The 15,892-nt window shown below is 34.1% G+C and overlaps 1 protein-coding gene across 1 annotated transcript in view; it reads left to right on the forward strand.

Moving 5' to 3' along the window:
* NAALADL2 (N-acetylated alpha-linked acidic dipeptidase like 2) overlaps positions 1-15,892 on the forward strand; it is a 979,587-nt gene that overhangs the window by 416,358 nt on the left and 547,337 nt on the right. Inside the window, exon 4 of the mRNA XM_051983192.1 lies at positions 10,497-10,616. Within this exon, the coding sequence (XP_051839152.1) occupies positions 10,497-10,616 (120 nt within the window). The remainder of the gene's footprint in view (positions 1-10,496; positions 10,617-15,892) is intronic.

Below are 15,892 nucleotides of genomic sequence, written 5' to 3' on the forward strand. Positions count from 1 at the left end.
TTTTTCTTTTTCCTGTATTTGTACCGAATTGCTTAAGTCTTTTACCATTGGAAGCTCCCACATGGAACCCTGCTTTCCTGATGATTACTTCAGTTATCGAATACATATAGATCAGGTTCAGCCATACTGCACTTAGGGCCATTTTCTCCCTAGTTGTCTTGCCTCTGCCAGTGTACCTTCTTTCCATCTTCCGTTCTAATTTTTGAAACATAAGAAATCATCTCTGTCATTCTAACTCTGTGGTTCTACTCATTGTCCCTATACGTTTCCAAAGCAAAATACCCCTCTTTGACTAACACTCACGTGTATGTGAGTCTAATTCCCCTGGGTATCAGAATACTTCCCTTAATTTCCTTTCCTTACTTTGCTTGACCCCTTCCCTCCTTCTTCCGCTATGTCCCTCCTTTACCTTCCTCTCTGCAAAATGGAAATGATAATAATAATAATTACCTCCTCTTTTGAGGATCAAATATAATGTTTATAAATGTCCTTAGTACAGTTACTGATGCATCATAAGTAATATATAAGTAAAATTCCTTTCCCCTTCTTCTGTTACCTACTTGAATGAAGGAGTTAAGTACAAGTTTTTATGGACCTCAGCTAAACATTTGGGAGGGCCCAAGTTAATGAGAAAGCTCATGGGACCAGGGAATTGTTATCATTAGCATTACCACTTTGGTATACACTTTCAGCCCAATTTTCCACCTCGTAGAACTGAGGTTGGTTTGTCAGCAACTCATGAGACATGAATTGATGCTAGGGTAGAAGAACAGTTTTTAAAGTCTCTCCTTCCAAAATCCTTTTTTTTTTTAAATTTAATTTTATTTAATAATAACTTTGTATTGACAGAATCCATGTCAGGATAATTTTTACACAACATTATCCCTTGCAATCACTTATGTTTCGTTTTTTCCCCTCCCTCTCTCCTCCCCCCCCCAGATGGCAAGCAGTCCTATATATGTTGAATATGTTGCAGTATATCCTAGATACAATACTTATTTGCAGAACCGAACAGTTCTCCCGCTGCACAGGGAGAATTGGATTTAGAAGGTAAAAATAACTCGGGAAGAAAATCAAAAATGCAAATAGTTCACATTCATTTTCCAGTATTGCTTCTTTGGGTGTAGCTGTTTCTGTCCATCATTTATCCAATGAAACTCAGTTAAGTCTCTTTGTCAGAGAAATCCACTTCCATCAGAATACATCCTCATACAATATCATTGTCGAAGTGTATAATGATCTCTTGGTTCTGCTCATCTCACTTAGCATCAGTCCATGTAGGTCTCTCCAAGCCTCTCTGTATTCATCCTGCTGGTCATTCCTTACAGAGCAATAATATTCCATAACATTCATATACCACATGAATGTTTACCCAGCCATTCTCCAATTGATGGGCATCCATTCATTTTCCAGTTTCTAGCCACTACAAACAAGTGCTACAAACATTTTGGCACATACAGGTCCCTTTCCCTTTTTTAGTATCTCTTTGGGGTATAAGCCCAATAGAAACACTGCTGGATCAAAGAGTATGCACAGTTTGATAACTTTTTGGGCATAATTCCAGATTGCTCTCCAGAATGGCTGGATTCGTTCACAACTCCACCAACAATGCATGTGTCCCCGTTTTCCCGCATCCCCTCCAACATTCATCATTATTTTTTCCTGTCATCTTTTCCAAAATCCTAAAGCAGTGTGTTGCTTCTGTTGATGGAAATAGAACCATCCTGTTTTACTTCATCCTGTGTTCTATTTCTGGATATGCTACCTTTTAAGCATTTTTTTATCTTGAGCTCACATTCATAGTGTAGCATTGTTACCCCCAACATACTAACATGAGGGACAATCCATCAGAATCAAAGCATTCTCTGATTTCTTATCCATCCATAATTATTACTGATGATACTTATATGAACTTTCTAAAGACCAGTCAGAGACTCTGGTAATTTAAAATAAAATGTTTAATCAAATAACACGGCAAATAAAATGACAAAAATATTAACCCCAAGCACACACTGTGCCGTGGGCTAACACACTATGCAAGAACAAAAGGCGATGTTCGTAGAGCACATTTGCCCAGGGAACACCCATAGAAGTAACTCCATTTTCCTTTAGCAGCTCTCCCTGGTTTCAACATGGAACATCATGTTTCATTTTATTCCCCCTTTAGCCTCCTTCTGTGTGTTATTTTCCTTTATTTGCAATTTAAGGACAAGATTATCTTTCTTTTTCTTCTTTGTATCTTGAGCACTTAGCACAACGCCTTGCACATAGTAGACACCTCGTTTGTTGAAGTGAATAAAGAAGACCTATACGGAACTTGTAAGTTTAGAACAACTCTGCCCACTAGTGTATCTGACTTACCTGTCAGTAGCTTTGATGATTTCGTCACGCTGTGACTGAAGAAGGAAGCCTCTAGGATCATGTCTTTGTGCTAAACATCCTTATCTTCAGGTCAGTTCTGTTGTGTGTCTTCATTAGTCTCATTTTCACTAACCTTCCCTCCTTTCTCCCCTTATCCATGTTCAAGAACAAGAAGTTGGTAGCTGTTTTCTTCATACAGTCATTGTTTTACAAATGGGGAAATGTCTAGCCCGGAAAAGCTTAAGAAAACCAATTTAAAACCAATTCTTCTAACTCCAATTCTAGTGCTCTTTTGCTTGTATCACAAAAGTTAAAGATTTTCATTTGTCACATCTAGCCCAAATAATTGACAGAAAAGAATAGAATTTAATATAAAATGTATTTTATTTTACTGATTCTGATTTTGAATTAAAGTCCCAGAGCTCAGCCAACTATTTAATTTAGGGTTAGAAAATACTTTTTAACTCCAGTTATTTCTTGGCTTGGGATCCTGAGGCCATAAGATTTATTGATTGATTCTATGAAAAACATATCAGGAATCCTCAGAGAAAGTCAGATCTCTGAAACCTAGACCTTCCCAAATGATCTGCAAATGTAATTAACTGGGAAACTGGCAAAGATAACCCTCTCCTGATGTCCTTGTGCAAATTTCTTTCTTTATTACATATGTTTGCCAACAACAAAATCTCTACTTCTCTTTGTTCTTATGAGGGAAAATAAAATAAAGAAACAAAAATACAACTTTATTGTATTCCTACATTAGATAGAAACATTGTCATATAAAGCCTTAATAGTTTCCTTTCATAGTTTTACAAAATGTGTATTTAACAAAAATTCATGAGGAAACTGGATATTGATGTGTTTTAAGGCTGAAAATAAAATAAAGGAAGGTAACATCCCATTGCTTTGACTTAAGCAAAACAAGTATCCGTGATCATTTTTTGTTGCTATGTAATTGATAATCTGCTGATTAATAAACTCTGAATTACTGATATAATATGATTTCTGTTCTTAATGCCTGGATATTTTTAGTTCTGGTTGATGGTAATCCTGATTAGAGATTTCTTAATATTTTATATTAATATTTAGTCCAGCATTCCAACAATTAATGTTTATTTTTATTCAAATATTCTTTTATTATTATATTATCTGTTTCTTAGGTTATGTTCCAATGTTTAAATCAGGGGCAGGGTCTTTTTTTTTCTTTTTTGCCAAAAGTCTTTTAAGTTTAAAATCATTGGCAGGTCATACAGAATTACCAATTTATAAAACTCAAGCAATGGGAGTTCTTCGACCTAGCTTTCAAGTCATTATGGCATGCCGCTTGATTATGCAAATGCTTTATGGGCCTTATATAGTGTCTGTGGGTTCCACCCTTGGCTTAAATTAATGTCAGTGAATTTTATTTCTTTCCACGTTTTCTCTCTTCCCTTCTGACTCCATCTTTCTTTTTTTAATAGTCAGTTATGAGATCTCATATAGAGTTGGGAACCATATTTATAAGAAGTTGGGTCAGTCTAACCTTTCCATTTTAAAAATAAAGATGCTGAAACAGTTTATTTGAGTGTTTTTTCTATTGTCACATAGCCAGTAAAGAGAAAAACTGGAACTCGGACCTAAATCCTTTAACTCCAAATCCAGAATATATTACCCTGAATTCATGCATCTTTCTCTAATCCCAGGAATTTGAGTAAAAGTTGAAAATGTTGAGTTATTAGGAAAGCATCATATTGATGTGTATATGCAACAGAGCACTTGGTCTTTGCAACAGTTGACTTGACAATTTATCATAACTCTGTATATTGATTTGTGCTTTGGGAAAATTCAATGAGCTTTCTTTTAACTGAGCAGTGAACACTATGATTCTCTGTTTGCTGGAAGGCAAGTGAAAAAAGACAATTTCATAAAGGCCTTAGTTCAGAGGCTTCCTCAGTAGGCAGCTGAGACATGTTTATCATCCTCTCTCCAAGTACTAGCTGTGTGAGTGCTAGGGGATGATTGATTTTTAATAGATAGTCTTAAAGTGCAACATGCCACGTGAAAATTAGGATATTGGTCTATACAAATTAAAATATTTCTTTGTGGAAGTACATGGTTTTGACTCTCAATTTTGGGCTATTTGCCTTAGTTAATTAAAGGCTGTGTGATAAAGAAGAAAGGGGGCCAGAGGATGTGGTTCCTTTCTCTGATACTTTCTAGCTGTGTGACGTAGAATAAGTCAGAAGCAGCAAAGTGGCTTGATGGATAGTGCTAGTTGGACCTGGAGTTAGGGAGATCTGGATTCAAATAAAGCCTCAGATATTTATTCTCTTGGCAAGTCTCTTAAGCTCTGACTCAGTTTCTTCAAATATAAAATGATAATAATAGCACCTACATTCAGGGTTGTTGGGAGAATCTGATGAGATGATATTTGCAAATTGCTAAGCACATAGTAAACATTGCATAAAGTTTTATTCTGTCCCTCCTTTAGTGTCATCACTAGCAAAAAAAAAAAAAGATTATTAATATAGCTTATTTCACAGAGTTCTTATGTTTATACTGTGTTGCTAAATAATAAAGCACTAGGTGAATATCAGCTACTAATAATAGTTGATATTTGGATAGTAATAATAGCAACAGATACAAAAAATATTTTAAGATGTATTTTGTATATGCACACATGTGTGTATGTATGTATATATATATATATATATATATATATATATATATATATGTGTGTGTGTATGTATGTATAAAATCTCATTTGTTCCTAAGAATAATTCTATAAGGTAGGTACTATTATGAGAAACATTTAACAGCTAAAGAAATGAACTCAGGGAAGAGACTTGTCCAACATCACTGTTATAACTGAGATCTTCCTTATTATGGGCTCGGCTAGGTGGTGCAAGGTATAGATTACCAGTCTTGAAATCAGGAACACTCATCTTCAAGAATTCAAATCTTATCTCAGAAATTTATTAGTCATGTGACCCTGTGAAAGTCATTGAACTCTCTTTTCCTCAGTTGCCTCATCTGTAAAATGAGCTGGAAAAAGAAATGGCAAATTCCTCTAATATCTTAGCCAATATGGGATCACACAGAGAGTTGGACACAGCAGAAAAATTAAACTAAAAACTTCATTATCCTTCTTTCTAAAACTTCTTCTTTCCCAAACTTACTTCCTTCTGTTTAAAGAATTATCATTCTCTAAGTCATTCAGGTTCACAAGCCCAAATTCACATGCTATGTGTTTCCTTTCTGTGTCTTTCTTATTTTTTTTTCTATTTTCACATGATTTCAAGTATAAATACTCCTCCCTTCACTCATACAGCCATTCCCTTTATCACTGCCCATATCATGAAGCTACCCCTTCTTTTATTCATTCTTTATCCCTATTCCCTTATTTTTCTCTGTTTAATATATTTCTGTACCAAACTCTCTTTCTCTCCCTTCCTCTCTCCCTCCATTCATCCTTCTTCTCCATCAACTTCTCCCACTCTCTCTCCCTCCATCTCTCCCTCTCCCTCTCTCTCACCATTCTCTGGCTATTTCAGATGAAAATGAGATTCAAGTAAAACACCTTTTACACTAATGCATTTACTTTTGTTTAAACATCTATTTATGCACCCGCAATTTTATAGGACATAAAACTTACTCTATCTATATTCCTTGTTTGTTTGTTTTTTCCTTAGAATATCTTCCCCCTCCACTCTCTTTGCTCCCCCTTCAGATCATTAGAACATTCTGATTCAATTGAATACATTATTAAGTACTAGGAGATACTAGCCACTGTGCTGAGAATGGCATTTATAAAAACAAGCAAAAACAAAAACAAAAAACAAATAATCATTGCCCACTAAGAGCTTACAATTTAATAAATTATTCCCAGATCCTTATATATTTTTTATTCTTTTCTATATTCTGTGATATTATTAGGGTTCTAAGGGAACTTTTTATCATCCCACTCCTCTCATTAGAATATAAATACCCCATCCTTATAAAATTCTATCTGATTGTTCCTTATATTTACTCTATTATGTTTATCTTGATTCTTGTATTTATATTTTGAAGTCGCCATTCAACTCAATTTCATCAGGAAAGCTTGGTCTGATTGAAAAGATATCTTTTACATTTTGGAATATTATATTCCATGCTTTCTATTTCTCTCTAGAGAATCTTGTGTTTGCCTGATTATTAGAAATTGAACTCTTTCATTCCAGCTGATCACATATTTTTCTCTAATCTAGAAGGATTTGAATTAAAACATTACTGTGAATTTACATTTTAGGATTTTTCCTGAGCCATGTAATGGGTTCTCTCTATTTTCACTTTGCCCTCTTGGTCTAAAATGTCTCAGCAGTTTTCTTTTATGAGTTTTTAAAATATGATCTCTGTAAGTTCTTATATTGGTCATGGCTTTAAGGCAGTCAAATGATTCTTAAATTATCTATTTTTGATCTTTTTCCAGATCAATTTTTAGAATATTAGACCCTTAATGTTTTCTCTAATTTTTAAATTTTTTATTTTGTTTTTAACATTCTTTATTATCTTGTAACGTTATTAACTTCTGTTTGGGCCATCCTTATATAAAGCTTTTGTGGTAAGCTTTTAATTCTCTATTCAAATCTTTCCTCAAAATCTCTCATTTTTTTTTCCAATTCTTTCTCTTAATGCTTTCATTTCATTTATAATATCATTTTTAACTCTTTTTTTTTAAAGAAAAACAGTAATGGCTCTTTTTTTTCCCCTACAAATCCCAATTCATCTTGTAGATTGCAATTTCCTTTTGTGGTTTTATTTATAGATATTTTGATGTTATCCTGCTCTTTCCACTTAGTTTTTGAGCATTCATAACATCTCAATAGTTCTTTTTAAATTTTGTTTTACTCTTCTAGTCTTAATTCCAAAATTGGGACTTTTTTGCTTATTTTTTATGTCTTTGTTGTTGTTGTTTTGTTATTGTTGTTAGGATCAGGTCTGCACATTTTTGATTGAACTGCTGTGACCTTGTTTGGATCTGCTCGATCTTATTAGAGTTTTAATGTTGAACATTGTATTGAACTCCTCATTTACTAAGTGCTGTTTTCTTCTAACTATTACAAGGTGACCTGATACAGGGACTTCTGAACTTTCTACCAACTTTATATGGTCAAAATTAGGGAACTATCTGATTCCTGCTTCCCCCTTCCCAGTCCTGCTTTCCAGACTTTAGACCCAGATTGATTCTAATCAACACAGCTACAGATTTACCTTGAGGTGGTGGTCCAGTAGGTAGCAGTTCATTCCAACTCTTACAAGTTAATCGTAAAGGTAGCTAGGTTCAAGAGTGACTTTCTGCTATATTAGTCCTGCTTAAAGCAGTAATGGCTGTCTGTAATCCCAGCATTTCTTGGCAATCCCTTTACCCAACACTGAGCTTGCCTAAAATTGGAGCAGAATTTGCCATATATTCTGGGTCTGTCTGTCCTTTCCAAGACTGGAGCTAAGTCTGAAACTGGGTGACCCTATACTATTGACCCAGTTGTATTAGGATTTCCATAGGGCTGAGTCTATGATCCTATATAATCCTTTCTATGATTCCTTAGGGACCAAATTTGGGATTAATTGATTAATTAACATCTGATTAATATTTAATCTAGTTTTCTACTTAGATATTTGGTGGGAGAATTATGGGGGCATTTGGACTGTACCTCATATACCTAACTATTCCATCATCTTTGTTTATCTCATTTAACTTTTAAAAAGAAATATTTGTATAAAAAGATGTGGCAAGGTTGAAAACAAACATTTTCATGAAATCCTGAGGTAACACTCTCCCATATATCACTGCAGTCTCTGGGGAGAGTTAGTGCAGATTTAATATAGCTTCTATATAATATTTGCCCTCCTCCCCAATTCACTTCCAGATACAATATGCGTGATGAGTAAATGAACTATATTTGTTACTGTTAGACTGAGCTCCTTACTGTCCTATGAATTTTTACATGAATTATATTTCCTACAATCTGCAAGCTCTATTTTTTTTAACTTTTTGAAGCTCACAAGGTCATAATCCTCTCCAGTCTGTTTTACTTAAAATAAGGAAACTAGAAACAGCAGTTGTTGAACTCACAGGTTATATCACAGTGGACTCAATGGAGAAATACAAAACTGATACCTTTCCTTTCAATAAGAGTTTAATCCTTGCTTCCTTACTTCAATACTCTAGAAGCAAGGCAGAAGAAAATTCATGTTCTGACTGGCCTTTTGAATGAACTCCAGATCCAGATGTGTGATCAGTCTACAATCTATATCTTATCATGTTGTTACTAAGACAGATTACATAATATCTTAGGATACTCCCAGATCCATACGGGGAGGAGAATCAGTCAGGTACTTTGTGCACATTCATAAGATCAGTTCCCTTGTTTCAAAGAAAAAATAAAATTCATTTTTTAGTCCATTTTAAAAAAAATTATTCTTGTCCAGGATTTTTCAAAAACTTTAATAATCCTTAATTTGTGGTGTCTACTTGTGGTTTTACCAGAGCTCAAGATAATGAGAAAATAGCTTTGAAAGCATTACCATCACTAGGAACAACATAAAAAGAAAATATCAATTAGCCAAGTAAATTGTCTTTCACCAGGGCTATCATTTGTGTCACAAACAATTAGTAACTTAAAATTTACAAATGAAAAATAGAAAGCCTCTCATGTGAACAATGGTATATTGATATAATCAGCCTTTTTAGCAGCTAATCAGTATCACGGTACAAAGGAGAAAGTGTGTGTATGAGAAAGACCAATGTCTATCACATAATAAGTACTAAAAATGCTTACTGATTGATCTGAATGATTAAAATCTTGCCTCTAATCCCCTTTTACCTAGCAACTTAAAATAAGTCATGTAACCTACCCAGGCCACTTTCCTCATTTTTAAAGCTAAAACCAAAAAAGATGGCCCATGAAATCCTTTTTGTTATTGAATCTTTGAACATATAGTATTTTGGACAATATTCTAGGTTGGTTTGAAAAATAGTGGCAACAAGGTCCAGATCTGTGCAAAATCTTAAGAGGGCCAAAACTGTGGCCAAAAACTATTGTGACACATATCTCAGATTGATTAAGATGACAGAAAAAAAGATAATTATGAAAGTTAGAGGGGATGTGGGAGAACTGGGACACTAATACATTGTTGGTGGAGTTATGAATTGATCCAACCATTCTGGAGAGCAATCTTGAACTCTGCCCAAAGGACTATAAAACTGTGCATCCCCTTTGATCCAGCAGTGTCTCTATTGGGCTTATATGCCAAAGAAATCTTAAAGGAGGGAAAGGGACCTACATGTGTAAAAATGTTTGTGGCAGCCCTTTGTGTAGTGGCAAGGAACTGAGTGGAGAATGCCCCTGCTACTGTTGGAGAATGACTGAATAAATTATGGTACATGAATCTTATGGAATATTATTGTTCTGTAAGATCAGAAGGATGATTTTAGAGAGACCTGGAGAGAATTGCATGAGCTGATGCTAAGTGAAGTAAGTAAAACCAACACATCACTGTACATGGTAACAACAAGATTATATGATGATCGATTCTGATGAACATGGCTCTTTTCAACAAGGAAATGATTCAGGCTAGTTCCAATGATCTTGTGATGGAGAGAGGCATCTGTACCCAGAGAGAGGGCTGTGGGAACTGAGTGTGGATCACAACATAGTATTTTCACCTTTTTTGTTGTTTGTTTTTTTCTCATTTTTTCCCTTTTTGATCTGACTTTTCTTATGTGTCACAATAATTGTGGAGATATTTACAGAAGAAATCCACATGTTTAACATATATTAGATTACTTTCTGTCTGGGGATGCAGATGGGGAGAAGGAAGGGAGAAAAAAATTGGAACACAAGGTTTTGCAAGGGTGAATATTGAAAACAATCTTTTGCATGTATTTTGAAAAAATAACATTGTGACAGACTACTTAACAATTATATTTCTTTGACAAGCATAGGAAAGTTACTATTCATCTCTTAATAGATTGGAAAATGATGGCAAGTGAATCAAAGAGCTCAGATCAAGGGCTTCTTTGCTGCATATAATTTTGTATCAGTCTTCAATCTCATATTAATAGATATATTTGTTAAATTTTCTGTAGTCCTTTATTTTCTTTTTTTTTCTTCAAGGCTGAAGTCATTGATGTGATGTATGGAACTGTCGAAGATGTAACCCGGATTCGAGTGATGAAAAACGTGACCAATAAGATTGCCCTTTTAAAACTAGGAAAACTCCCTTTACTCTACAAGGTTGGTCAAAGAACTCTACTGTATGAGTATTGTGGCTTGTTTTTTTTTTTTATTTTTGTTTTTTTTTTTTTTTTGGTAGCAAAAATTTACTGGGCATAAAGCCTGTTTCCCCCAACAGGAAGCCTACAAAGTGCTATTGAGGGTGCAGAACATAGATTTAAATTTGATAACATGAAAAATAGAAGGCTTGGAAATTAAACCCATAATCATCCTCTTCACCTGACTATGACACTTTTAATTAGTTAGGAAAACAGGGCTCTAACTGCACGCTGTGTTTGGGACCAGTTTTGACTAAGATATGCATCTTTCCAATATATTTTATCATCTGCTTGAGATGAGTATCAGCCACTGACTTCTCTCAAGAATTTAATTAAATTATAATGTGCTAAAGAGAAGCTGAATTTTGATTGATTTTTATTAAAATGGAAGTTTATTAACACTTATCCATTGGCTACATTTGCATAATTAAGGCAGTTCAAACTAAATGTCTGATAATGAGTAAACACAATAGACAACCCTTACCACTAACTCTAATCCAGTAATTTTTTCTCCCATTAATCAGAAAAGGAGAAGGAAGCCCTGGAACTTCCTGTTTTAGAGAGGTTTTGAATCTCTCCTTCTATACTTTCTCACTCTTATTTATCTAAAATATAAATAAGCTTTGCTCATGTCCTTCAAATGTTGATATTCTATAGTAGAATGTTATATGGGAAGAAAGATGGAGGGAATTAGAAGGGATAAAAGGCAGATTTCCATTCTTCCATAGTGTTTGCCAAGAATGTCCCTACATCAAAATCAGATCCTCTAAAAAGTGATCTCCAGTGATATATTTTAGTTATTTGTCAAAATAAATGAAAGTATATTATATCCTGAAATTCCTGAAATTGTATAGTGGACATATACAAAATGTATTAAAGAGATACCATAGTCTCTTATTTTCTGAGTCACACTGACTCCGATTGACTCAACAAGCATCTATTAAGCACCTACTATTTATCAGACACTGTGCTAAGTGCGATAGATTTTAAGAAAGGCAAAAAGTCCCTGACCTCAAGAAGCTCATATTCTAATGATGGAGAAAACCCACAAACTTCCTTATACATACAAGATATAGAAAAAGAAAATTGAATGCATCCTCAGAAAAGCTACTAGAATTGAAGGGGACCAAGAAGAGTCTCTTGTAGAAGATAAAAGCCAGGAAGCATGCATGCATAAATGAATGAATGAATGAATGAATGAATGAACAAATAAATAAATAAGCAAGCAAATAAATGAATGAATAGATAGATAAATGAATGAATGAATAAAAACAATTTCGGCTTAAAGAAAATGCAGAGTCCAAAAATAAAGATACATGCACTAAGAAGGGAAAAAAGTCAGTGTTTCTGGATGGTGCATTCTAGGTGTTTTGTTATTCATTTCATTTTCAGTTATATCCAACCCTTTGTGACCAAATTTGGGGATTTCTTATACTATACTAGAGTGATTTGTTGTTTATTTCTCCAGGTCATTTTACAGCTGAGCAACCTAAAGCAAACAGGGTTAAGTGACTTGCTCAGGGTCACACTGCTAATAAGTGTCTGAATCCATTCAGATTTTTAACTCAAATCTTCCTGACTCCAGGTTCACTGAGCTGCCTAGATGTCCACTTCAGATATAAGCCAGACTGAAAGATATCAAAATTCTTTTTTTTTTTTTGGCTATCTGCCGAGTATTTATATTTTATGGAGAATCATGTTACAAAACTCTTAAAATACACTGCAAAAATAGTACAGAACTATGACAGATAAGTTCTAGGTGTGATTTTCAGTTGGACTGGCCACTTATGACCCATCTGTATCATGACACAATTGTCAAGGAGGCAGATGCATGGTTAGTTGCCATTATTATCCACATAGACCCATGATGCTGATCCCTGAGGTCAAAAACTTTATGTGGGACCAGCTCAGATTAAAAAATTCTATCACTAAGCAAATTCATATGGGCTTGGCAAGGGATTTAGTATTATCTCTGAGGCAGAAAGACACGATGAGTTCTTGAAGTGTTGATATTCTTTTGCTTTATAGTATATTAGTATTCCCTATATTTTCTTTTGTTTGCCCTTCTATTTTATTGGCGTGCTTGCTGCTATATTTGTCCTAATACATTCAGTCTGTCAAAAAAGTGAGCATAAATGTGAATATGATTGGGATATGGATGGTATCACAGTCCCTAGTGTCCCAAAATTCCATCAAATATTTCTCTGAAAATACGGACTGAAATTAGATGGTAGGAATCTACAGCTGGGGAAAGAAGGGCAGAGAACCAAATGACTTCTGTGTTAAACATATCTATTAATCATGCTTCTGAATGAGCATCTGGACTAGGAAACTGCAACTGGATGACTAGAGAGGAAAGTTAATCCTATTTCAATTTGGAGCAGTTACTAAATCATGATTCAAAAAATAAATTGGGAAAGGACTTTATATGTGGGAGATATGTCAGGCGAAGGAGACATATAATTGTAATATGAAATTATCTCCTAAAATGAATAGGAAGGAAGTTGCATCCAAGGAAGGTAGATCTTTAGTTTTATTATAAATACTACCTATTTATGTAATAATTCAGGCTCCAAGAAGGGATTGATATGGAAACCTTCACATTTGACTGAAAAAAAGTGGGAACAAAAAAAGATTTTCAACAAATGTTCCTGAACACGGGCACAGACATATTAAAAGAAAGAGAAAGAAATATGCTTAGGACCTCCCCAAGGAAGGTTGGTAAAAAAAAATGAAACATTTCTTTAAACTTACATTTATGAGAAATGGCTTTAATTTTATTTGCTTTTTTAAATTAATAGGTGTTTATCTTATGGGAGAATGTTTTATTTCCAAAAGTTCTATGCAAATATTTCTCCAATTGCCATAATGTATCTTGGATTAATTTTTCTCTATGCCAATGGGAAATCTATCATATAGGATCAGGAATAGAGAAACATTGGATTTTATTATTTTAATAGTATAGTAAAGTTCTCTGCAAATATGGGTTCTTCTAGGAAGATTTATTATTTAACAGGAAGTAGACAATTCTTGTCTAGAGAAAAAGTTGGGAATGTCAGGACAAATTACAGTATGTGAATGTAATAGATGGGTGAGATTTAGAGGAATTTGAAGAAACTTGGAGAGACTTGCTTAAAATGAAATAGTTTGAGGTAAGGAGAATCAAGCAATTTGTATTGTGAATATAATAATGCAACAACAATAAAGCAGTGAAGGAATCAATTCATTTTAATGAAATGACTGATCTTAATCACAGAAAATAGAAGATTAGGTGTTATTTTATGGTCTTTATAGAAAAGCCATGGTCTAGGGCTGTAAAATGTTGTTTTTGCTTTTTCCATAAGTCTTTTCTTTTATTATTATTATTTTTTTTACTTAGCTGTTCTTTTTTTCATTTTAAAATTACAAAGGAGGCTCTTTGTGTGATCAAATAAGATAACTTTTGCAAAATGGTTGGGACAGAATCTACTACCCAGCAAATATTTAAATGCTTCATCCCTTGCACTCCACAAAGTGACCATCATATTAAACAAACAAAAAAACAGAAAACCTAAATACATTTTTAACTTCTTTTTTTCTCTTCCAGACTGGAAGTGCAAAAGCTACTCATGGCCTTGAACCCAATGATAATAAGCATGGAAGCGTTAACTTGCTTCTTTTTTCTATTTCCCTTCAATTTAGATAGATTGGTGGCCCTCTACTTCTTTAAGCTTGCTATATTTGTGTCATATTTAGTATAGTGACCCAAATAACTTTAATTCTACTCTGCCAAAGAACTCTCACACTCAAGCAATCTATTGTTATCCTTTCCCAGCAGGAGAGATTACAGGCATATGCTGCCATGCCCAACTAAAACATGTTTTTAAAAGAAAGACTGTTAAATACAACTAAACTCCCAACATATTAATATGAAAAATCCATGAAAAGATCTATGAGAACAAATAGAAAGCAGATGACTGATTGCCATTCAGTGCCATAACTAAGGTCAGAAAATAGGAGTTTTGCCTCATGATTTGGAATATCAGTAGGGACAAAATTTAGAAGTTAAAGATAGCATTTATAATCCTTTCTTTAGAAACAATATTTTAATTTATTGCCTAATTTGCAAGAACATTTGGTTAATCTAGGAAGCAACCAGATGTTAAACTGTAGGGAGATCCTTCCCTATTCTGCTCTGTCTCCACTATCAGCAGTTTCTTATAATGTCTAAAGGTCTCTGTCTTCTTCCACCACCAAACACACAGGCCAGACTAATAGTTCCCCACACCCATTCCCCATACAATTGCATTTCTTTGTGCCACTTGTCCCTTATGTAAAACTTTCTTGTCACTTCCCTGCCTCTGTTATAAGTTACTTAGGGCAGATGAATCCTTATTTTTTCTTTTTTTCCACTTCAAGGAGAAACTATGACGAGCAGGCTATATGGTGTGGGGATTGTCAAGGATATTTTGTCTTAATTTAAATTTAATCCATACTTTGCTTTACTTAAATTAAGAAAATGTGATATATGTTTGTATATGCATTTATATCATAATATATATTTGTATGTTTGTGTACACACACATCTATGTATACTCCCTCTATTTCTCTCTATTTCTATATGTGTGTATGTATGTATATTTTATAGAGGGATGCTTAATTATTTTTTAGTCAATGCAATAGAATCTATCAATGACCTTTCTGAAAATAACCAAGACAAAAGCGAGAGAGAGTTGTCCATTGTCCGTATCTTTAATTCAAAATAAATTGTGTCCTAGACCAAGGAAGATTTCCTATAGTTTACTTCTGTCAAAGTGTATATGTTGTTTGGGAAAATGTGTCCCAATCTAGCCAAATTTATTTGTTTAACATGTTATTCAATCATTTTAGTCATGTCTAACTCTTTATGATCCCATTTAGGGATTTTTGGCAAGATATTAGAGTGATTTGCCATTTCATTCTCCAGCTTATTTTACAGATAAGAAAACTGAGGCAAAATCTATACAGAAAATATTTTATTCATCACTTTCTTAAGTCTGGGCAATTAAGAAATCAACAAAACTGTACCGTGATTTGTTTCTTTTGCTGATTTCTGAAAGTTAAATGTCCTCACTGAAAATTTAACAGTGATAGTCCTTTGGATTGGCAATACCACCACTCTTACGAGAATCATTAGATCAGTGTTCAAGTACCAACTCTGATTCTTAGCACCTATCTCTCTTTAATCAGGTCCTTCAACCTCCCTGGCCCTTTAGATGA

The sequence above is a fragment of the Antechinus flavipes genome, chromosome 3, assembly GCF_016432865.1.
Source record: "Antechinus flavipes isolate AdamAnt ecotype Samford, QLD, Australia chromosome 3, AdamAnt_v2, whole genome shotgun sequence".
Lineage (NCBI taxonomy): Eukaryota > Metazoa > Chordata > Mammalia > Dasyuromorphia > Dasyuridae > Antechinus > Antechinus flavipes.